This window comes from Plectrocnemia conspersa, unplaced genomic scaffold (genome assembly GCF_051122295.1).
Source record: "Plectrocnemia conspersa isolate PC_06_02 unplaced genomic scaffold, ASM5112229v1 ptg000013l, whole genome shotgun sequence".
Classification (NCBI taxonomy): Eukaryota; Metazoa; Arthropoda; class Insecta; order Trichoptera; family Polycentropodidae; genus Plectrocnemia; species Plectrocnemia conspersa.
The window spans coordinates 17715971-17736310 of NW_028277177.1; the positions used below are offsets into that span (position 1 = coordinate 17715971).

At 32.1% G+C, this 20340-nt stretch overlaps 2 protein-coding genes and 1 long non-coding RNA gene across 4 annotated transcripts; 2 read left to right on the forward strand and 1 right to left on the reverse strand.

Annotated features, from left to right (window-relative positions):
• The first annotated feature begins 999 nt into the window (after positions 1-999).
• On the forward strand, positions 1000-1753 carry ATPsynF (ATP synthase, subunit F). 2 transcript variants are annotated; one of them, XM_088202461.1, is made up of 4 exons: positions 1000-1125; positions 1210-1308; positions 1372-1488; positions 1578-1753. In XM_088202461.1, exons 1-4 carry the CDS (start codon positions 1047-1049, stop codon positions 1604-1606), a joined length of 324 nt encoding a protein of 107 aa, XP_088058587.1. In that variant the 5' UTR covers positions 1000-1046; the 3' UTR covers positions 1607-1753. The 2 variants fall into 2 exon arrangements, with proteins under 2 accessions (XP_088058587.1, XP_088058588.1); XM_088202462.1 differs by lacking the exon at positions 1578-1753 and having other exon boundaries at positions 1372-1517.
• A 2823-nt stretch (positions 1754-4576) lies between these two features.
• On the reverse strand, positions 4577-5923 carry Trax (Translin associated factor X). Its single transcript, XM_088201928.1, has 5 exons — positions 5839-5923; positions 5519-5696; positions 5208-5454; positions 4807-4981; positions 4577-4737 (listed from the first exon to the last, which is right to left on the reverse strand). The coding sequence occupies exons 1-5, from the start codon at positions 5855-5857 to the stop codon at positions 4628-4630; spliced, it is 729 nt and encodes a 242-aa protein (XP_088058054.1). The 5' UTR covers positions 5858-5923; the 3' UTR covers positions 4577-4627.
• Positions 5924-16826: 10903 nt separating this feature from the next.
• Positions 16827-18715, forward strand: LOC148227453 (uncharacterized). The gene is made up of 4 exons (XR_015812018.1): positions 16827-16854; positions 16916-17014; positions 17101-17329; positions 18407-18715. It is a non-coding gene; the product is annotated as an uncharacterized LOC148227453 (long non-coding RNA).
• Positions 18716-20340: the final 1625 nt, after the last annotated feature.

Below are 20340 nucleotides of genomic sequence, written 5' to 3' on the forward strand. Positions count from 1 at the left end.
AAAATCAATACTAATAATATTTAAGTTTGTCTAAACTACATTTTTTTGATTAAAGTAATGTGGCAAATGACAACGTAAAAGTATATTTCAGTGCTACCACTATAAAGAAAACGGGAGTCAACGTGACTTGAATTTCATGTCGAGACACCATGCATCACGGACGCTTCTATAGAAGCGAATAAAAAATAAGAAACATTACTTGTGAAGTTACATGTCTTACAGCAGTGGCATTTTGGCTATATGTGCTGTGGGGCTGCAGCCCTCCCAGTATAAAATTATTGTAACTTAGTTAACCTAACTTCGTCTAATTATTCGTTATTTTTGTCTAATATAATATCGCTTTTTTTATTAAATATTTAAACTTTTATTGGTGTAGCCCCTCTACTACAAATTGTTACAAACCTTTACCCTTCACGATCCTACACAGGGCCGGCCCTAGGTTATTTGGCGCCCCAGGCAAAAACTAAATTTGCGCATTCCCCCCCCCCATCCCCTATTAATACTTCAATAACTCATTACATGAGCGCAAAAATATATTTCAAAGGAAAGTAATTTAATATTATATTTTACACCATACTCTTTTTTGCGATTGTGGGTATTTAAGAATTTGTAGCTTATTTTTCGTTGCGATTTTTTATGCGTGAAATAATCTAAAGAGTACGCAGTAGTGTATACAAAAAAAATAATATCAGATTATATTCTTTAACAATATTGTTTGATAATTTTAAGTGAATATTGCACCTTTTATTGGCATCACGGCGCCCCACAAGATCTAGCGCCCCAGGCGACCGCCTGTACTGCCTGCCCCTCGGGCCGGCCCTGATCCTACAGTAATATTATTAAAATGAAACTTCGTACTCGATTATTTTTATTGTATTTTTCCTATGTTCGAATATTTTATTGTTCACTATTGTATCAGTGATAGTTTGCAAGTATTATATATATAATTAAATAGAATATAATTTGCATTCGATAGATTTCGGTCTTAGGTGTGGCAACACTGTCCGTGTGTCAATCGACTAAGCCGCTCTTCATCAGCGTCAACCATGGGCTTCGGAGACTATCCCAAGGAGTACAATCCGGCCGTTCACGGTCCCTACGATCCGGCCCGTTACTACGGAAAGGGTTACTAGGCTTTGATATTTTGGAACGGTGCGTTATGTAACTGTGCAAATCCTAACCACGATGTCGTTAACTATTTTTTTACAGCTGATACTCCATTCGGACAGGTGAAACTGAACGAGCTTACCTCATGGCTTCAACGCCGCAATAAGACTCCGCAAGGGATGATAGCCGCTACTAGCAGAGGTGATTATCGCCGCTACTAATATATTTATTTCCTTGTATGAAAACATACAATTAATATTACAGCATACTGGAGATGGAGTCATAAATACGTTTTTCCAAAGAAAGCGTCGCCCGCTTCCGTCTATCAGATGGTCGGGATCGGCTGTTTCATCTTTTACGTGTTGAACTGGAACAAGATCAGTGAGTTTCGATTCTATGTTTATTACTAGTCAGTACATGGTCATTCTTCCGATTAATCAATTTCAATTTCGTTATTATTATTATTTCAGAACACGAGAAAGAAGCTAAATACCATTAAACGATTCGGCGTTAACAAAAGTTTTGCTCGCTTCGTCTCTGCTCCTAGATCGGATTGTTATAATTTAACTGTTGATACTATATATTACGCTGCGAAACTTCTGTCAACATCTTTATATAGATAATAATAAAATATAGTAACTTACAACTATTTTTTAATTTAAGTGTTGCTAAAAAATTAAGTATAACCATTCTCCAATAGCAAATAATGAAACTTGTCAATTTACATTGTTGTTGGATTTATGCAACACAGGACACATGCACCTATATTATAAGAAATATATCAGATAAAAACAGATTCCAGTTCCATTCAAGACATTTTATTTTAAAAAATACACTTTACTTTTTACACTAATAAGATGAATGAAAGCACTGTTAATTCTTAACATTTTCTTTAAAATCAGGATGCAAGGTGCTGGTTTAAATGCAAAGAATTGAATATAAAAAGCAACTATAATTTCTTTATATCCCAAACATAAGTATTATTGATTTACGAAATAAATACATATTTTTCTTTCCACACATTTTAAAGATTACGACACTTGCTGGGTACATTTCTGATCATAATTTTCTAATTAAATTCGGAAATCCACTTTGAATGTAAATATTATTGTTATGAAATGGCTAACGACTATTATTCGCATTGAAAGACTTAAATTTATATCGCTATAATAAAATCTAAAAACCATTTCTTCTCGTGCGGCTTAAGCCACAATTATGATGAACGTATGCAACAGCTCCGCATTCAAAAGACATGGTGAGTATGGAAAATAATAGGAGTAGATGTTTTCACTTTGCTAGTTTGAAGATAAGTAATACTAACAAATAAAACAAAATTAAATTAGATACGCGATTAACTTTTAATTTATCATCTGGAGCTACCTCAGGAATAAGAATCGCATGCTTGTATGTTATATCATTTGAATAATTAATTTCAATTACTGTTGGGGTCTGGCACTTCTGGCCCCTAAAGACGAGCCACTCCTGCTGTTATCGAAGCTTACAGAGAAAATATTAAAGATGTATTTTGTTATAAAATATTGAAGATGATTGCAGAACAAACAGACTGGAATAAAAATACAGTTCATATAATTTCGACAGATGTTTGGCATGTGTGAAAAACTGTTAAAACAAAAAACAATTATTAGCTTAGAATAATCGTATTTGAGTCAAAAGTGGCCTACGGACCAATGGAAACGAACTATATACCACTTAAAAGAAGTAATCAAAACTTAAGTTTTTTGTTTTGATCCCATCAAAATATTACCTACAGAAATGAAAATATTCAAACTTAGACATTACATAACATAACGTTTATTCTGTCGCAAGTTGCAAGTAGTGACGTGCGTCTGTGCAGTCTTTCATCGTTTATCGTGAATTATTGTGGGCTTTTATACATTTTTCGACTACCTACCTATTAATAACTTAAGATTTGACGTTACACCGTTTCCATTGCCCTCACGGCACATAAAATAAAATTTGTAAAAATAATAATCGTTTTATTTATTTACCTACCCGTATCAATCCATATATCTTATGATAAAAAGAAATATGATTTTCTCAAAATCCTCAGTGTATAATTTGATGCGCCTTTCTATGAATATAGAGCTATGGTCCCCCGAAAAAATTGCATACTCTCATCGCCCAGTCTCCTTAAAGGCCTATCCAAACAGAGAGTGAAGTGAAGGCGTTTTTATTTTGTAATACACCGAGTCCTTCGAGTCTCGTCACACAGAAAGCGATCGCAAAGCGTTCCGAGGCGTTTTCGCGGCGAAGCGTGCCAGTTGTGATTGTTTACAAACTATTCGTTAGACATACGAAAATAAGTGTAAAATCGGTCTTCATAAGATTCAATTATGGAGCCTATGATACTCTCCATAGTCTTCCCGGGTTTTATTTATGTCGTGTACCCAAATCCTTTGCCCTTTTTCTTAATTTTTAATAATAAAACAGTCAAAAATAAAATATAGTCACGCCTTCGCTTCGCTATGTTTACGCCTTCGCTTCGCTATGACGCCGCGAAAACGCCTCGGAACGCTTCGCGTTCTGTGTGACGAGACTCGAAGGACTCGGTGTATTACAAAATAAAAACGCCTCGCCACGCCTTCGCTTCGCTCTCTGTTTGGATAGGCCTTTATTGAATAAAATAATAGACGAATCATGAGCGTTTGCAGGTTTAGGGTAGAAAATAAAATCTTTTTTTCGTTGTCGCAGATTTGTGCATGTGAAGTTTTTAATGGCCCTCAAGAAAGCTAGAACAAGAAAAGGCTGTGGCCATTATGGAAATTTTTGTTTCAAATCCATCTCGCGGAATTACCGTGAAAGCTAAAAAAATAAAAAAAGGTTGTCATGGAAATATTTGTTGAAAAACTATCTTGGTAGTTTTTAACAAAGACAAATTCCTGAGAGCTATAAAAAAAATCGTCATGGAAAATTTTGTTTAAATACCATCTCAGGGTTTTTGTTTGAGGAGAATAAATTGAATTGCTGCAGGAGCAAAATCGAGGAATCGAGAAGATAGCAATACCAAGGTAAATATAAGCAAATAACACATCGAGCGACCGCCCGTATAGCCCACCCCTCGGAATGGCCTTATTTAGCATAAATTACCACAATATAAAAACTCAACCTTTAGACTTGAAGACATACGCCTAAAAATATTTCTAATGGCCTTGTATACCATATGGTACTGTTGTGCGAACGGCCATCTGAAAAATATTGCTATTGGCTCTCAATTGTCATTTTCTCCCATTTGTCTAAGGACTGGCACATATAAAGACGAATGTGTTTATTTCTAAAATCCCGTCAATTCCTAACAATTTGTCTTTTTACTTGAAGCAGTTTTAATTCTCAATTTGTCATTACATAGGAAAAACAACAAATCAAATATGGTCAAAATTTGTTATTGTTATTTTTGTGTTACCATGGAACAGGTGGTACTGATACAGCGATGGAATAATAAGACTATCTACATTAGTCAATATAAAAAGAAATTTTATTATATATAAAATAAATTAAAACTTTACAATTGTAAGCTTCTGATCTTCAATTTATAGCAAGTGTCTTCGGCTTTTTGAAGACTTTGCTTCAATGTTCCAATCTTCTTAAATAAGTCCTTTTGGTATCGAACACCTGAAAACATAATTTCGATTAAATAGTTAACCAAATCTTGTGTAATTGATAATCGAGAGTTATTCTAACCGAGAACTCCAATGTGAATGTGTTGTAATAATTTGCATATTGTAAAGCACGCGTCGTAGTCTTGGGAAGATGCTTTTGAGATGCACATTCTCATGAGTTCGCCAGTGAAATCCATCACGCCCAACATGAAATCCATAGGGCGCATCGAGAAATGTGGTACCGGTGTTTCTCCATCCTAAATTTTTTTATAAATGCCATTTAAACTGAATATTTCTAAGGACTACTGTTATAATAATATGTATTGTTACATGTCGATACTTTAAAACAAGGGTGAAAAGGGCAAAAAAGAAGGACAAAAAGACAATTAACCTCAAATGAGGACGCCATGAGATGACTTTAAGAGTTAATTTTAATTGAATTCTTTGCTGATCTATAATATATTCTCATTTTGGTGAATCTACCTTTTTAATGAAAATCAACTTCTGAAGGTCACACCATGTCACTATCTGTGCAGCGTCCGGGTCCTTCAAAAATTGCAGCAAGCAATAAGCTTCCGACATCTCTTCGAAAGCCGGCTGAAGTACTTTCGGAACGGTTACCACAGAAAGTTCACCAATTCTTAGTTCAGCAGCTGCCTTTTTTAATAAGCCTTCCGTAAGTGCTTTGATGCGGTTTTCCGCTACATCTAAGTTTGATCTTTCATCAGGTCTAAAATATCAATATATGAATAAACAGATACTAAACGTAAGTTAGAAATAGAAAAAATTCTTACTTTAACGAATGAAGATAGAATATTATACGTTTGCTCTCTGTTGTAACGTCTCTGCTGATTCTTACTAATCTCTCGTGTCTGTCATGACGGGCCGTCAATTCAGCAGCGTACAAACGAAACGATGCCATAATAGGAGATTCGGCAGGCATTTTGCCATTTGAAGATTCTTCTTTTGCATCTATTGGATATAATACGTGTGAATTATAAACAGCATTATTGATTGATAAATTATTAACATAAGGTTTTTTAAATAAATACTTTTATATACATTATTTAATGTTTAAAATATTATTATATTCGTAATAAATTTAAAAAAATACCGCTTAATTCAGCCGGCATCTTTCAATCGGGTATTATTAAGAGCCGGCTTGACGTTTGATAAATTTTTTTAAGATTAGGTCTGAAACATTTTTTTGTTGGCCATAAACATAATTCGAAATAAAAATAAAATTGCATTATCTAAAATTAAAATAATTTTTCAAATAATAAAAATAATTCATCGTATACGCATTAAATTTTTTACTTTTAAATCGATTCAAATAGAATCTGCTATATAAATAAATACATACAGGTACATCTGATTCTCTTTTTGAACGGGGGATACGTTCCAGAGACTATCATGTAAAAAATGGTGATAGTTTCCATTAATGAAAAACAACTTCTAAATCACAATTTATAAATATTAGCTGTATTTAAATATTCTTAAAATGTGTTCATAAGTAACATATGACAAAATAAAGAAATTAATTTATAGGGTGAACAAAATTAATTATATTTAATATTTTAGCGACAGGATGGTGACGGGTGCAGGGCCGGCCCTAGGTTATTGTGCGCCCCAGGCAAAAACTAAATTTGCGCCCCCCCCCCCCATATTAATACTTTAATAACTCATTAAATGAGCGCAAAAATATAATTCAAATTAAAGTAATTTAATATTATTTTTGACACCATATTTTTTTTGCGATTGTGGGTATTTAAGAATTTGTAGTTTTATTTTCGTCGCGATTTTTTACGCGTGAAATAATCTAAAGAGTGCACAGTAGTGTATACAAAAAATAATATCAGATTATATTCTTTAACAATATTGTTTGATAATTTTAAGTAAATATTGCGCCTTTATTTGGTATCACGGCGCCCCACAAGATCTAGCGTCCCAGGCGATCGCCTGTACTGCCTGCCCCTCGGGCCGGCCCTGGACGGGTGTCAATTAGACACAGCAATTTGAGCCGCTGCAGTAGTATTTATTGTGATATGAAGCTTACATTTTTGTAAATATACGGGACGCAAACGCGCCGAGGGTTGTCAGTCGAGAGAAACCGTCATGTCAGTGTTACTAGAGTGCCGCCAAGAGTTGACCATAACAAAATCTATATATAATAATATAAATTGCCCCAAACAATAATAACAAATATATTTATCCAGTGTCACTATTCACTCGTTTACTGTTTTTCGCTAAGAAAAAATTACTCCTATCGTTTGTAATATTTTTTCTGATTCTTCTTCTACGGCGCTAGAATATGGTAAACCTATTGGCTCGGAATCCACACTGATATTCTCCCAGTACTTCATTGGCATAATTTTTCAGCCGCTTATATATAATGTTTGAGAATACTTTGTATGTGGTACTGAATAGTGAGATCCCTCTGTAGTTATTACAATTTAATTTATCCCCCATTTTTCATACGGGGGAAATAACTGCCGTCATCCAGTCTTCTGAAATTACTTCGTTTTTCCAGGCTTTACATATTACTTTATGTATTATTGTAACAAGAACACAGCCTCTTTGATTCGCCTCGCTTTGTGATTTTTCAAGCTTTTCATAGCTGATCTTACTTCTTCAATTGCGGAGGGTCATAAATGTTAATCTCTGTTGAAAAGATGGCTGCTTCTCGGCTATAATTTTGCTCTTCTGCAGGACTTAGTAGAGTTTCGAAGAACTCGTACCATATACCTATGATTACCTTTTTCTCTATAGGATTTTTCCTTCCTAATTTTTGCGGGCATTTAGACGTGGTTGGAAAGATGTTGTTTGCTATAATTTATAAAAACCTCTAGGGTTGGGTGCTCTTTATTTTTCCATTTTTCGCAGCTTATCTTTCATCATTTCGATTATTTTCTTTTGGCACAATTTTGTGGTTATTTTTCTTTGTAAATTTATGTGTTGTTTCTTGTGCTCCATTGTAGGCATTTCTTTTTTGTTTCGTTTTTCACAGAGATTGCGGCTCTGTATTCTGCCTCAGTCCATTCTTTATTTATTTTGTGTTTATATGTTCTTATGGTTCCACGCTTCTGTTTCATTAATTATATTTAGTTTTTCTTCAAGAGTGCTTTGTTATTTCATCGTCGTGTCTTTATCTTTTAGTTTTTTGGTTTGGTATTTAGCATGCTCTTGAGTGAAAAGCATGTGCTACTAATTACTAGATTATTGGCTGCTGCAAAGTAGCATAGTCATTCACTATTTTCATTGGTATTTCCGTGTAAGCTGTGCCATTCTGACACTTCTCTAAATATGTCTTTTCTGCCTACTTTGTCATTGAAGTCTCTTAAAATTACTTATGCGTCTATTTGGAAACTTTTTCACTCTGCTTTTGAAGTTTGAGTTTTGACGATGGAGTTTTGTCTAGCTGTCTATATGGATTTCACAAAGATTCTCAAAGTCTGAGGTGACAAATCCGGCCCCAGAATTCGCACAATTTTGATTTCATCGTGTTTTATAGGAGAATGATATGTCGCTATATGAATTGTAATTTTAAATTTTGTGATAAAAATATTATTACCGTCTTTTTTTATTAAATTTCGCGAATCGGTTACATATACTCAGAGCCGGCCCTGCTTGAAGTTAGTCTAGCTAATTTTGTATATAAATCTATATATTTTTTTTGTATTATTTTTTTAGGGCTGGCGCTTGGTGGAAGGAGTTACTCGAACCAAAATATTTCGGAAAATTATGACTTGAAATTTCTTCCGATAGGCACGCTTTTTTGAGAAAAGTTTTAAATTTGATCTAAGAAGCAGCGTTATCTCACATAGTATAACAACGGTCGCCAAATATAAAACTATTTTTAATAATTTGTAATTAAGAATTATAAAAACAGTGCAAATTTTTTCCTAGCCTCCCTTCCGAGAAACCATTATTATTATAATTTAAATATAACAATAACAGAAAATGTATTTATTTTTATTTTATATGCCTTGCAGAACAATATGCTCATCCCTTATAGTTCTTAAAGTACAAGTTATTGCAAGTTCGTTGAATGTACATATATTAGAAACAAACGAGCGAGATAACGAAACCTGAAAATTTCAAATAAATTCAATTCTCACAACTGATAATCTGATTTAAAAGTCATAATTAAAGTATTAATATTTAACTGAAAAAACAGAATTAAATAAAACATTACTATTGAAATAACTAATTAAGTTATAGATTTTCAGCAATTAATCGTAAAATTTTCATTAATGTACTATTTGATATACCAGGATTATCTGATTGAACTTGAATATCTATTATTTTTTATAAGTATTGAAAAAGTATCTTGATCATAGATTTATTACCATCATAATGGCTCGATTCATGTTCGTATTTTCTGAAAATGTATTGCATTGCTTATGTATTCAAGATATGATAAAGCGTATATTAACATGCGAGCTTTTTCTATTTGTTTAATTATTAACTATTTAAACAATACACGAAGACTTTGACGGTGGTCCATAAAGCTTTCTCGCTATTTAAATAAGATGGTATTTGAAGAAAGATTTTGCTACCACCGACGACAAATTAAAATTAAACGATGCATGCAACAGGAACTTTTGTTTGCACTTTACGCAGTTCGACGCCTAAAATTTTACGACAAACGAAGCAATGTTTTCACAAAAGGTTAAAGGTCAAATCTACAACGGTGGTCTTCGAAGTTTTACCCGCTCCAGTGTTTGAAAAAAAAGGAATTCATCCAAAACTCACACGTCTACCGTTGACAAATAAAAATTAACTGGCATTCGTTATTTGCATTTTACAAAGCTCGACGCCTAATGTTGCAGAAAATGAAGCGATGCATCCGCCAATGTTGGGTCAAAAACCTTTGAAATGTTCTTGAAATTTAATGAGTCACCTCTAGTATATTTAATCATAAGTAATCATAAATTCACTAATTAAAATAAAGATCGAGCTTTTTAATTTTATTAATTATTATTAAAAACTGCATTGGAAAGAAATGGTTTTCTTTCCAATGCATCATTGTGAACATCAAGAGCGTCAGATATCTGACGATGAAAGAGCGTTGGGAGCAATTATGTTTTAATTAATTATAAAAAACATTCCATAAACAAAAACATATTGAAATGTATTAAAAAATTTGTTTCATCCAATAGTTTCGCTACTAGGAAATTTTGCTGCACGTCAACAAAATTCATCCAAAAATAAATCATTATATTGTATTTAATAACTTGTCTCCCGAATAGGGCAAAAATGTAGCAATGATTTTATAAATCAACAATTTTTACCAAAAAGAATAGGAAGTAATTATTATTTACTATATTCGCAATGGAAATATTGTCATTTAAAATAGGTTTACCAACGTACATAAAAAAACCGCGCTACTTGAAACGTTCCTAAGAAATTTTTTTTGCACGTCAATAAAATCCAAAAAAAAAATATAATCATTAAATAAAACACTAGAATGAATTTGATCAATGTTAAAATTCTGATATTTTGTCTACCCAATCGGATAAAATAAATGCATCTTTGCAAATCGATCGATCCGCAAGGATGTGTAGAGCAATTAATTTTTAGTTAATTTCGAAATTCCAATGCGTTATCAATTTAATGCAATTTGATTTTATATTAATATTGTATACATAACAAGTAGTGAAACTTAATGATTATATTTTTAAAATCATCTGTAAAAACGCTGTAAAAAAATAAAATTAATTATTTCAAAGCTCCCAACACCCTTGCGAAATTGCCGGTGTCGGATTGCAGTTCGAGCGTATATAAGGACGAACTCGAGCGAAGAGACTTCAGTGCAGTTTCTGCTACAGGCTTAGTGCTAAGGACAAGGAGCAGTAGTGATAGTGATAACAAGTGGTTATGTGAAGTGACAATAAGTGACCAAGAAGACTCAAGACAACGAAGCGAACATTAACAGCATTGAAAGGTTTTTATATCGTTAAAATTATGTTTTGTTTCTTACTATGATTCTCTTAGACATTATGTTATACTTTTATGTTTTCACTAAAAATTTCTTAAATATTTTTGTTTTATATTTAATACACAAATAGATTATTCGTGTGTTTTGGCAGAGTATTAGGATTCGCCTGCTTTCTATGTGTAATATTGAATACAAAGGATGTGAATTCCAACAGTCTGTTAAAACACTAATTCTACAAGTTGAATGTTTTATAAGGAGGATCATAAAGCATTAATAAGCTCTCGTGCCATTCACTCGTTAAAATTTTGGTGTACTATAATTTATTACGTTTTTATGTTTTAGTATTTTGCAAATCAGAAACATAATTAAATATCAATTGTATGTACATCAAAGCAATTTTAATTCGTGCATAGTATAGTACGCCTACTGATTTATATTTTTTGGTCATTCATGTCCGTCTTAAATAAGATGCGACGTATGCAAAAACAGTGTTTATTTAAAGATTATAAAACAACACTTACAGGTTTTCTATTTTAATTCAATGGTTATGTTTTAGAGCTATTTTTCTAGAATCATACTATATTTATTAACATTATTACTGACAGATATATTTTGAGATTCTTCGGAAATAAAGCTCTACAACATGTCTCATTTGTATATCAATGACAATATATAAGCTGGGTTACTATTTATTTACGAGCATGCTTTAATTCGAAATGCGAGTTATATATTAATATAATTAAAACAGGCAACCATCTATCTAACTTTAAGACAATCATTTTTATTTGGTCACTGTTATTGTCGTACTTTTACGCGACTTTTGTTTAACGTAAAAGAGGCAATAGCGGAGACTAATTAAAGATAAAGCATCTGTCCATCTTCTAAGGAGTAATAATTTAATAATAAAAGTGATCAAGAAGTATTGGATCATTAATATAGTTATATGATTTCGAAGGAAACGTGTTTTTTTTTGTACGCTACTGTATACGTAAAACACGGAATTCGTAGATCCTACTGGACTGCTAAGAGCGTCTGAACAATAATATTTTTATTCGGTCTCAGCTAGGTTGTACTTTGGCGTGTATCATTAATAACGCAAAGTATATCATAGCTGCGACTGTATAAAGATTAATCACCATTTATTTTACAAAAGAGTGAGTATATAAAAATGCGATTGATAAATTTCAAGTGAGGTTTTTAATCCTAAATAATATATTTGCAAGTATTACAGATTTAGCTTTTCGGATTCTTCGGAGGCAAAGCTCTACGTCTACGGCATATTTGTAAGAATGCTCGGTAAGTAAGTGGTATAGCTTCTCATTTGTGTATAAATGATAACATATGAGTTGTAATACTACTTATTAACGAGCATTATTTTCATCAACTGAAATTGAAATTATATGTATATAAGTGAAACAGACTTACGTCGCTCAAAAATATTTTTATCTGGTCACTGTTATTGTCGTACTTATGCGGGTCTTATAAAAACGCAAAGTATACAATAACAGTGACTATATAAAGATTAACCATCATTTATTCTTAATACAAAGAGTAAGTATTTAGTTGCGATTAATAAATATTCGGTGAGTTAATATCGCAAATCTATATTTTTTGAGTAATAATACTAACAGATTTTCTTTTCAGATTCTTCATAATGAGAGCTCTACGACATCTTTATAACAATCCTCTGTATAGTTAGTGGTATGTGCATCTCATTTGTGTATAAATGGCAACATATGAGTTGTAATACCACTAATTAACGAGCTTATTATTCTTCAGCCGAAATCAAAAGGTAAGTATAGTAAAATTATCTCAATATATGTATTACATGAAATCATCGCTTCTTCTAGACTACTGAGTGCGTCTGAAAAAACATATTTTTATTTGGTCACTGTTAATGTCGTACTTATCCGTGTTATATATAAATCGTAAAGTATGACACTAACAGTGACTGCGTAAAGATTAAACACCACTACAAAACTACGTATTTAAATGCAATTAGAAAATATTCGGTAAGTACAGTGGCGTAGCTAGGGTATGTGCCGCCCGGGGCAATCCTTAAAATTGCCACCCCCCCCCATACATTTTTTGCAGTCATAAAATTAGCATTTCTTAAAATTATAAATTGATTATTGTTAAGCTCTTGCTATTCGTAGATTTACATAAATTTTAGTTTATTCAGGATTAAGAACCACACTAGATGATTCCATCGCGAATATGCCGCCCCCAAGCAAGTGCCGCCCGGGGCAGCCCGCCCCCTCCGCCCCCCCCCATAGCTACGCCACTGGGTAAGTATTATGTAATATATTACATTTATCAGCAGATTAACCAATATATTTTTATTTTCAGATACTTCAGAACTGAATTTCTAGCAAAGATGCTTTAAAATTTACAACTAGTGATGCACGAGCATCATATCTGTAATAATAAATTTCAATGAGCATAATTTACGTCAGATATAATTAAAAAGTAGGTAATATGACGTGTTTTTTATACGGAAAATAATAGATCGTCACTCCTATTTAACTACTAGGCATATCTGAAAAATATTTTTATTTGGTCACTGTTAATGTCATACTTTTGCGCGTCTTATTTAAAACGCAAAGTAGACAATAACAGTGACTGCGTAGAGATAAAACAGCATTTATTTTTAAATGAAATAATTATTTAAATGAGGACGAGATGTGCTTCGTGACCATCGGTAAGAATGAGAATAAAATTCATCGCAATTACTTGTTACACCTTCGATTTATGACTGTTGCTTCACTGTTTGTTTGTAGTTGTCGGTTGTGTTTACCCTGCTGTAAAACAAGCAATCGTAGCTCAAAATTATTTTTATCTGGTCACTGTTATTGTCGTACTTATGCGGGACTTATAAAAACGTAAAGTATACAATGACAGTGACTATATAAAGATTAACCACCATTTATTCTACAAAAGAGTTAGTATTTAGTTGCGATTAATAAATATTCGGTGAGTTATTATCGCAATTCTATATTTTTTGAGTAATATTACTAACAGATTTTTTCAGATTCTTCATAATGGGCATAACAATGCTCTATATAGTTAGTGGCATGTGCATCTCATTTGTGTATAAATGGCAACATATGAGTTGTAATACCACTAATTAACGAGCATATTATTCTTCAGCCGAAATCAAAGGGTAAGTATAGTAAAAATATCTTAATATAACATGAAATTATCGCTCCTACTAGACTACTGAGTGCGTCTGAAATACATATTTTTGTTTGGTCACTGTTAATGTCGTATTTATCCGTATTATATACATATAAATCGTAAAATAGGATATTAACAGTGACTACGTAAAGATTAAACACCGCTAAAAACCACGTATGTAATTAGAAAATATTCGGTAAGTATTATGTAATATACTACATTTATCAGCACATTAACTAATATATTTTTATTTTCAGATACTTCAGAATTGAATCTCTAGCAATCACGCTTTATAGTTGTGCACGAGCATCATATATTTGTAATAATAAATTTCAATGAGCATAATTTAAGTCAGATATAATTAAAAAGTAGATAATATGACGAGTTTTTTTATACGGAAAATAAAAGATCATCACTCCTACTTAACTACTAGACATATCTGAAAAATATTTTTATTTGGTCACTGTTAATGTCATACTTTTGCGCGTCTTATTTAAAACGCAAAGTAGACAATAACAGTGACTGCGTAAAGATAAAGCAGCATTTATTTTTAAAAGAAATAATTATTTAAATGAGAACTAGATGTGTTTCGGGACCATCGGTAAGAATGAGAATAAAATTTGATTTCTTACCACCTTTGATTTCTGACTGTTTCTTCACTGTTTGTTTGTAGATGATGATTGTGTTTCCTGTTGTAAAACAAGCAATCGTAGCTCAAAATTATTTTTATTTGGTCACTGCTATTGTCGTACTTATGCGGGTCTTATAAAAACGCTAAGTATACAATGACAGTGACTATATAAAAATTAACCACCATTTATTCTACAAAAAAGGTAGCATTTAGTTGCGAATAATAAATATTCGGTGAGTTATTATCGTAATTCTATATTTTTTAATTAATATTAATAACAGATTTTCTTTTCAGATTCTTCTTAGTAGGCGCTATACGACATCCTTATAACTATGCTCTGTATAGTTAGTGGTATGTGCATCTCATTTGTGTATAAATGGCAACATACGAGTTGTAATACCACTAATTAACGAGCTTATTATTCTTCAGCCGAAATCAAAGGGTAAGTATAGTAAAATTATCTCAATATATGTATTACATGAAATCACCACTCCTACTAGACTACCGAGTGCGTCTGAAAAAACATATTTTTGTTTGGTCACTGTTAATGTCGTATTTATCCGTGTTATATATAAATAATAAAGTATGACAATAACAGTGACTGCGTCAAGATTAAACACCACTACAAAACTACGTATTTAAATGCAATTAGAAAATATTCGGTAAGTATTATGCAATATACTACACTTATCAGCATATTAACTAATATATTTTAATTTTCAGATACTTCAGAACTGAATCTCACGCGTTAAAATTTACAATTAGTTGCGCACAAGCATAATATATCTGTAATAATTTCAATATGCGAGTTCTATTTTAATTTATTAATGCGCATAAATGAAAAAGTAAGTAATATAAAGTAATATAGATCCTCACTAATATTTCACTACTAGGCGTAACTGAAAAAATATTTTTATTTGGTCACTGTTAATGTCATACCTTTGATTTCTGACTGTTGCTTCACTGCTTTCTTGTAGATATCGATTGTGTTTATTCCGTTGTAAAACAAGCAATTGTAGCTCAAATTATTTTTATATGGTCACTGTTATTGTCGTACTTATTGGGGATCTCATAAAAACACAAAGTATACAATAACAGTGACTATATAAAAATAGCCCCCATTTACTTTACGAAAGAATAAGTATTTAGTTGCGATTAATAATTATTCGATAAGTTATTATTGCAAATTATATATTTTTTGAGTAATATTACTAACAAGTTTTCTTTTCAGATTCGTCACAGAAGGCGCTCTACGACATCCTCGTAACAATGTTTTGTATAGTTAATGGTATGTGCATCTCATTTGTGTATAAATGGCAACATATGAGTTGTTATACCATTAATTAACGAGCATATTTTTCATCAACTGAAATTTAAATGTGACTTAAGTAATATTATATGAATATAAGACAGTAGGTAGTCGTCACTCAAACATATTTTTATTTGGTCACTGTTAATGTCGTACTTAAGCGGGTCTTATAAAAACGCCAAGTATGTAATAACAGTGACTGTATAAAGATTAACCATCATTTATTTTACAAAAGAGTGAGTATACAAAAAATGCGATTGGTGAACTTCAGGTGAGGTTTTTTTATTCTATATAATATATTTGCATGAAGTATTACAGATATAGCTTTTCGGATTCTTCGGAGGTAAAGCTCTACGACATATTTGTAACAATGCTCAGTAAGTAAGTGGTACAACATCTCATTTGTGTATAAATGGTAACATATGAGTTGTAGTACTACTTATTAATGAGCATTATTTTCGTCAACTGAAATTGAAAAGTGATTTGTGTATAAGTAAAACAGACTAACGTCGCTCAAAAATATTTTTATTCGGTCATTGTTATTGTCGTACTTATGCGGGTCTTATAAAAACGCAAAGTATACAATAACACTGACTGTATAAATATTAATCACCATGTATTCTACAAAAGAGTAAGTATTTAGTTGCAATGAACAAATATTCGGTGAGTTATTATCGCAAATACTATATATTTGAGTAATATTACTAACAGGTTTTCTTTTCAGATTACTCATATAAGACGCTCTACGACATCTAATGCTCTCTATAGTTAATGGTATGTACATCTCATTTGTGTATAAATGACAACATATGAGTTGTAATACCATTAATTATCGAGCATATTTTTCTTCAACCAGATCAAAGGGTAAGTATAGTAAAATTATCTCAATATATGTAATACACGAAATCACCGCTCCTACTAGACTACCGAGTGCGTCTGAAAAAACATATTTTTGTTTGGTCACTGTTAATGTCGTATTTATCCGTGTTATATATAAATCGTAAAGTATGACAATAACAGTGACTGCGTAAAAATTAAACACCACTAAAATACATGTATTAAAAATTATTCGGTGAGTATTATACAATATACCACATTTGTCAGAACATCAACTAATACATTTTTATTTTCAGATACTACAAAAAATCACAACCAGATGCGTACAAGCATAAATATACAATTTGTTTTATGATTTATTAAAGAGTATAATTTACGTTAGGAAAAATCGTAGAGTAAGTTATATATATATTATATAATATACTTTTCTACTACTTCGCTATTTTAATATTCTTTTCTATTATATCGCTACCGATTTTAGACAGCTGAACCGAGCCAAGCGGAGCTACGTCGTGTACAGACCAAGACGACTCTAAGAAGACTTTAAATCTATACTACTGCAAAAAATATCAATGAAAAGTTTTAGATGATAATTAATCATTTAGCAGTGCTTTTTTTAATTTTAAATACTTTTTTAGGTTCCGATGTATATTTGAGTTGCGGATAAACTAATTAGCATTATAACTATCCAAAACGAAGGGTAATGTTGGGTAAGTTATTTTTTTTATAATCTCAAACGGGAGATACATATAAGATAACCAATCGGGTAATTTATTTATATAGGAGCAGCTTATTTTTATATTTAATTTCCTTTTTCTGTTTAATAACGCATATAGTTGTTAACTAAGTGCTATAATTTCTCAAACAGTTTTTTCTCTGTGGATTTTACAAGTCAATTTAAAATCTAAGGCTTACCAATCTAAACTACAATCAAAGTCTATGAGTGACATGTGTTTTTTTCTTCTAATTTTTGTAAACCTTACTGCAATACTTTTATTTAGATTTGTTATGACAAGCTAATTTTATCAAAACACCTTAAATGAAGTTTATTTTTATTTTAGACAGCTCGATTAGGACTTTTGTAAGAGCACATTCTGGCGGTATCATTCGCAAATAGAATTTTTTAGACGGTCTAGATTCTAAATTTAAAAGGTAAACTTTTTTAACCATTTTAAGTTGGACGTCTTTTATTATTTTTTTTCGTTTGAAGATCGACTTAGTGATACCTATCTCTCAGTACTAAAAATCTTTCAATGATGTCCAATTTTCTTTGTCTTTTTCCACTAGGTTGGGTTTGATCACATCCATTTTTTTCATATTTGCTGGTTTCGACAATTTGATAATTTCAAAAAAGCACTATGTACAGCTCAATGTCTTTGCTTTATCCTTAACACAATATATTTTTTCATAACCATTTTTTTTTGTGTGAAAGATATAACTTTTAGGGTCCGTCTACTTTCCTATAATTCTGGTTTTATTTTCAATATTATATACTCAAGCACGTGATAAAACTAACGTTTTTTATTTTTATAAGCATTTGATTTTGCGTATTAGCTATGTTGCATCAAGGATCGAGAGGGACTTTTAAACTGAGCTGCATATTTTTTTCAAGTATTTTAATATTATTATTATTTACTCTCTTTGCAATTAAACTTTTTTTTTGTATAATTTTCTTGATCCTAGGATAAAAATGGCGAACCGTAATTTGCCTAGTGGAAAAATATGATCATGAAATAATAAGCGTTTACGACTTTTCTGATTTTGTAATGTGTTTTCTACTATTTCAGCGATACTGAGACTTCAGCAGAATGCTAAAAGTGAACCTATATTCTATGGAAAAGACAAGTAATACATATGAACAGCTCATCCACTATCCACGAGTAATATAGTTACCAACACACGTGGTTTATTTTTTTTTCAAAACGAGAATACACATATTAAATGCTGGCAGTTATATCATTTTCTAGATTAAATATTCAGAGAAAACGTCACCCACAAGAAACAGTCGCTTAGCTCACACGAAGAGTAAAGACGATCGCAAGCGGGATGTATTGAAAATATCTTTAGATTAAATAAATGCCTTATTTAGATTATTACATATAGCAGGAGTTACAATATATTATCATGTAAATGTAGATCTTTGGGCAATTGATGGCACGGCTCCAGAATGTTTTAGAATTACAATTCGATACAGTCGATTATATATGTTTCTAAGAGTATTGCGATTTGATGACACCATTGCTCAAGATGAAAGAAAATAGTGTTAAACTCGCACCGATTAGAAAAATATTTTATGATTTCTCAAAACTTGTGTTCTAAGTATTTTAATCGTAACTTATATTTTATTTAATCTATAAATTATCAAAATATAATACAAACATATGTAAACATGATATATTATAGATTTAAATAATAAGAACGAGAGGCGGCTATGCGCTTAGGTGCGACCAACGACGTAAGTAATTTAATGAGCTGAACGACGAGTGGTAATGATCCAAATTGGGTTTTTTTAAAGTTATTGTAATTGTTTTTTTTAATTTTAAAGTCATATTTAAACAATTAGTTGTATTATCTAAATAATTAAATTATATTTAAATTAACGGATAAATATAATGCTAGATGGTATGCGTCCTGAATAACAACGGACACGTGTCTGTCTGTGTTTCCTATCATATTTGCGTACACTCGGTCGAATATCGATTCACTTGCATTAAATATGACGCATAATCTACCAAGTGTCGAGTATCATTGGTTGCTGACAGCGGGCTAAAATCCCAAGCAATGATTATATTTCTACGACCTAAAAAATTGTATATTATTTCTCGCTTTTGTAGGCATAAAATATAATATAATGATTCGCTACAACAATTATTAGCTACCTTATCGTCTATATCGATTCGAATTGAATCGAAGTTTACAGCCCTCCTTATGGCAAATCGCAATGCGACCTTCGACCGCTCTTAGCTATCGGAAAAACTAGGAAAATATTATCAATGAACGTCAGCAGCCGCATGAAAGTATACGGCATCCAAGAGAAAATTTTCAGCAACCAGAATCGGTCGTCGCGTCACATCCTGTTATTATAGACCTAACAAGCAAGTAATGATGATAAAGTACACATACATTTTTCGACTATGAAAATATGAATAGACCATAGAATATAGTTATTTTAATGTTTCATCGAAGATGCACCTCATAAGGTGCTACCCGCATTTTATTTATCTCCCCCAAAAAGATCCCGAGTAAGCGGAGCGCGACTCAGCCCGTTTAATCCCCACTTTCTCCCTTTAGTCCATTTTTCGTCTCCAACATAGACAATGATGCCGAGAGACCACCAATACTAATCGTGACCAGGAAAACGGTGGCGTTAGTTGATCGTGACGACTCAGGCTGAGAACGGAGATGGAGTACTTTGTTAGCGCACAACCGACTATGCGATGCTAAAAGCACGTCGAAGCAATTACTTGCTAGCGGACCGATGGGTAAGGGACTATGCTTGACCATAAGGAGCGAGTGGGAACACCGGGTCCTTTAGTACGTCAAAAGAAGCTGTAAGTGTAAAAAATAAACGACCAATGCCGGTTATTTTATATGCTTCAAGCTTCTTCTGACGTACCAAAGAATGACCGATGTTCCCACATGCTCCTTGTGGTCGAGCATAGGGCCTTACCTGTCGGCCCACTAGCAACCAATTGCTTCGACGTGCTTTTAGCATCGCATA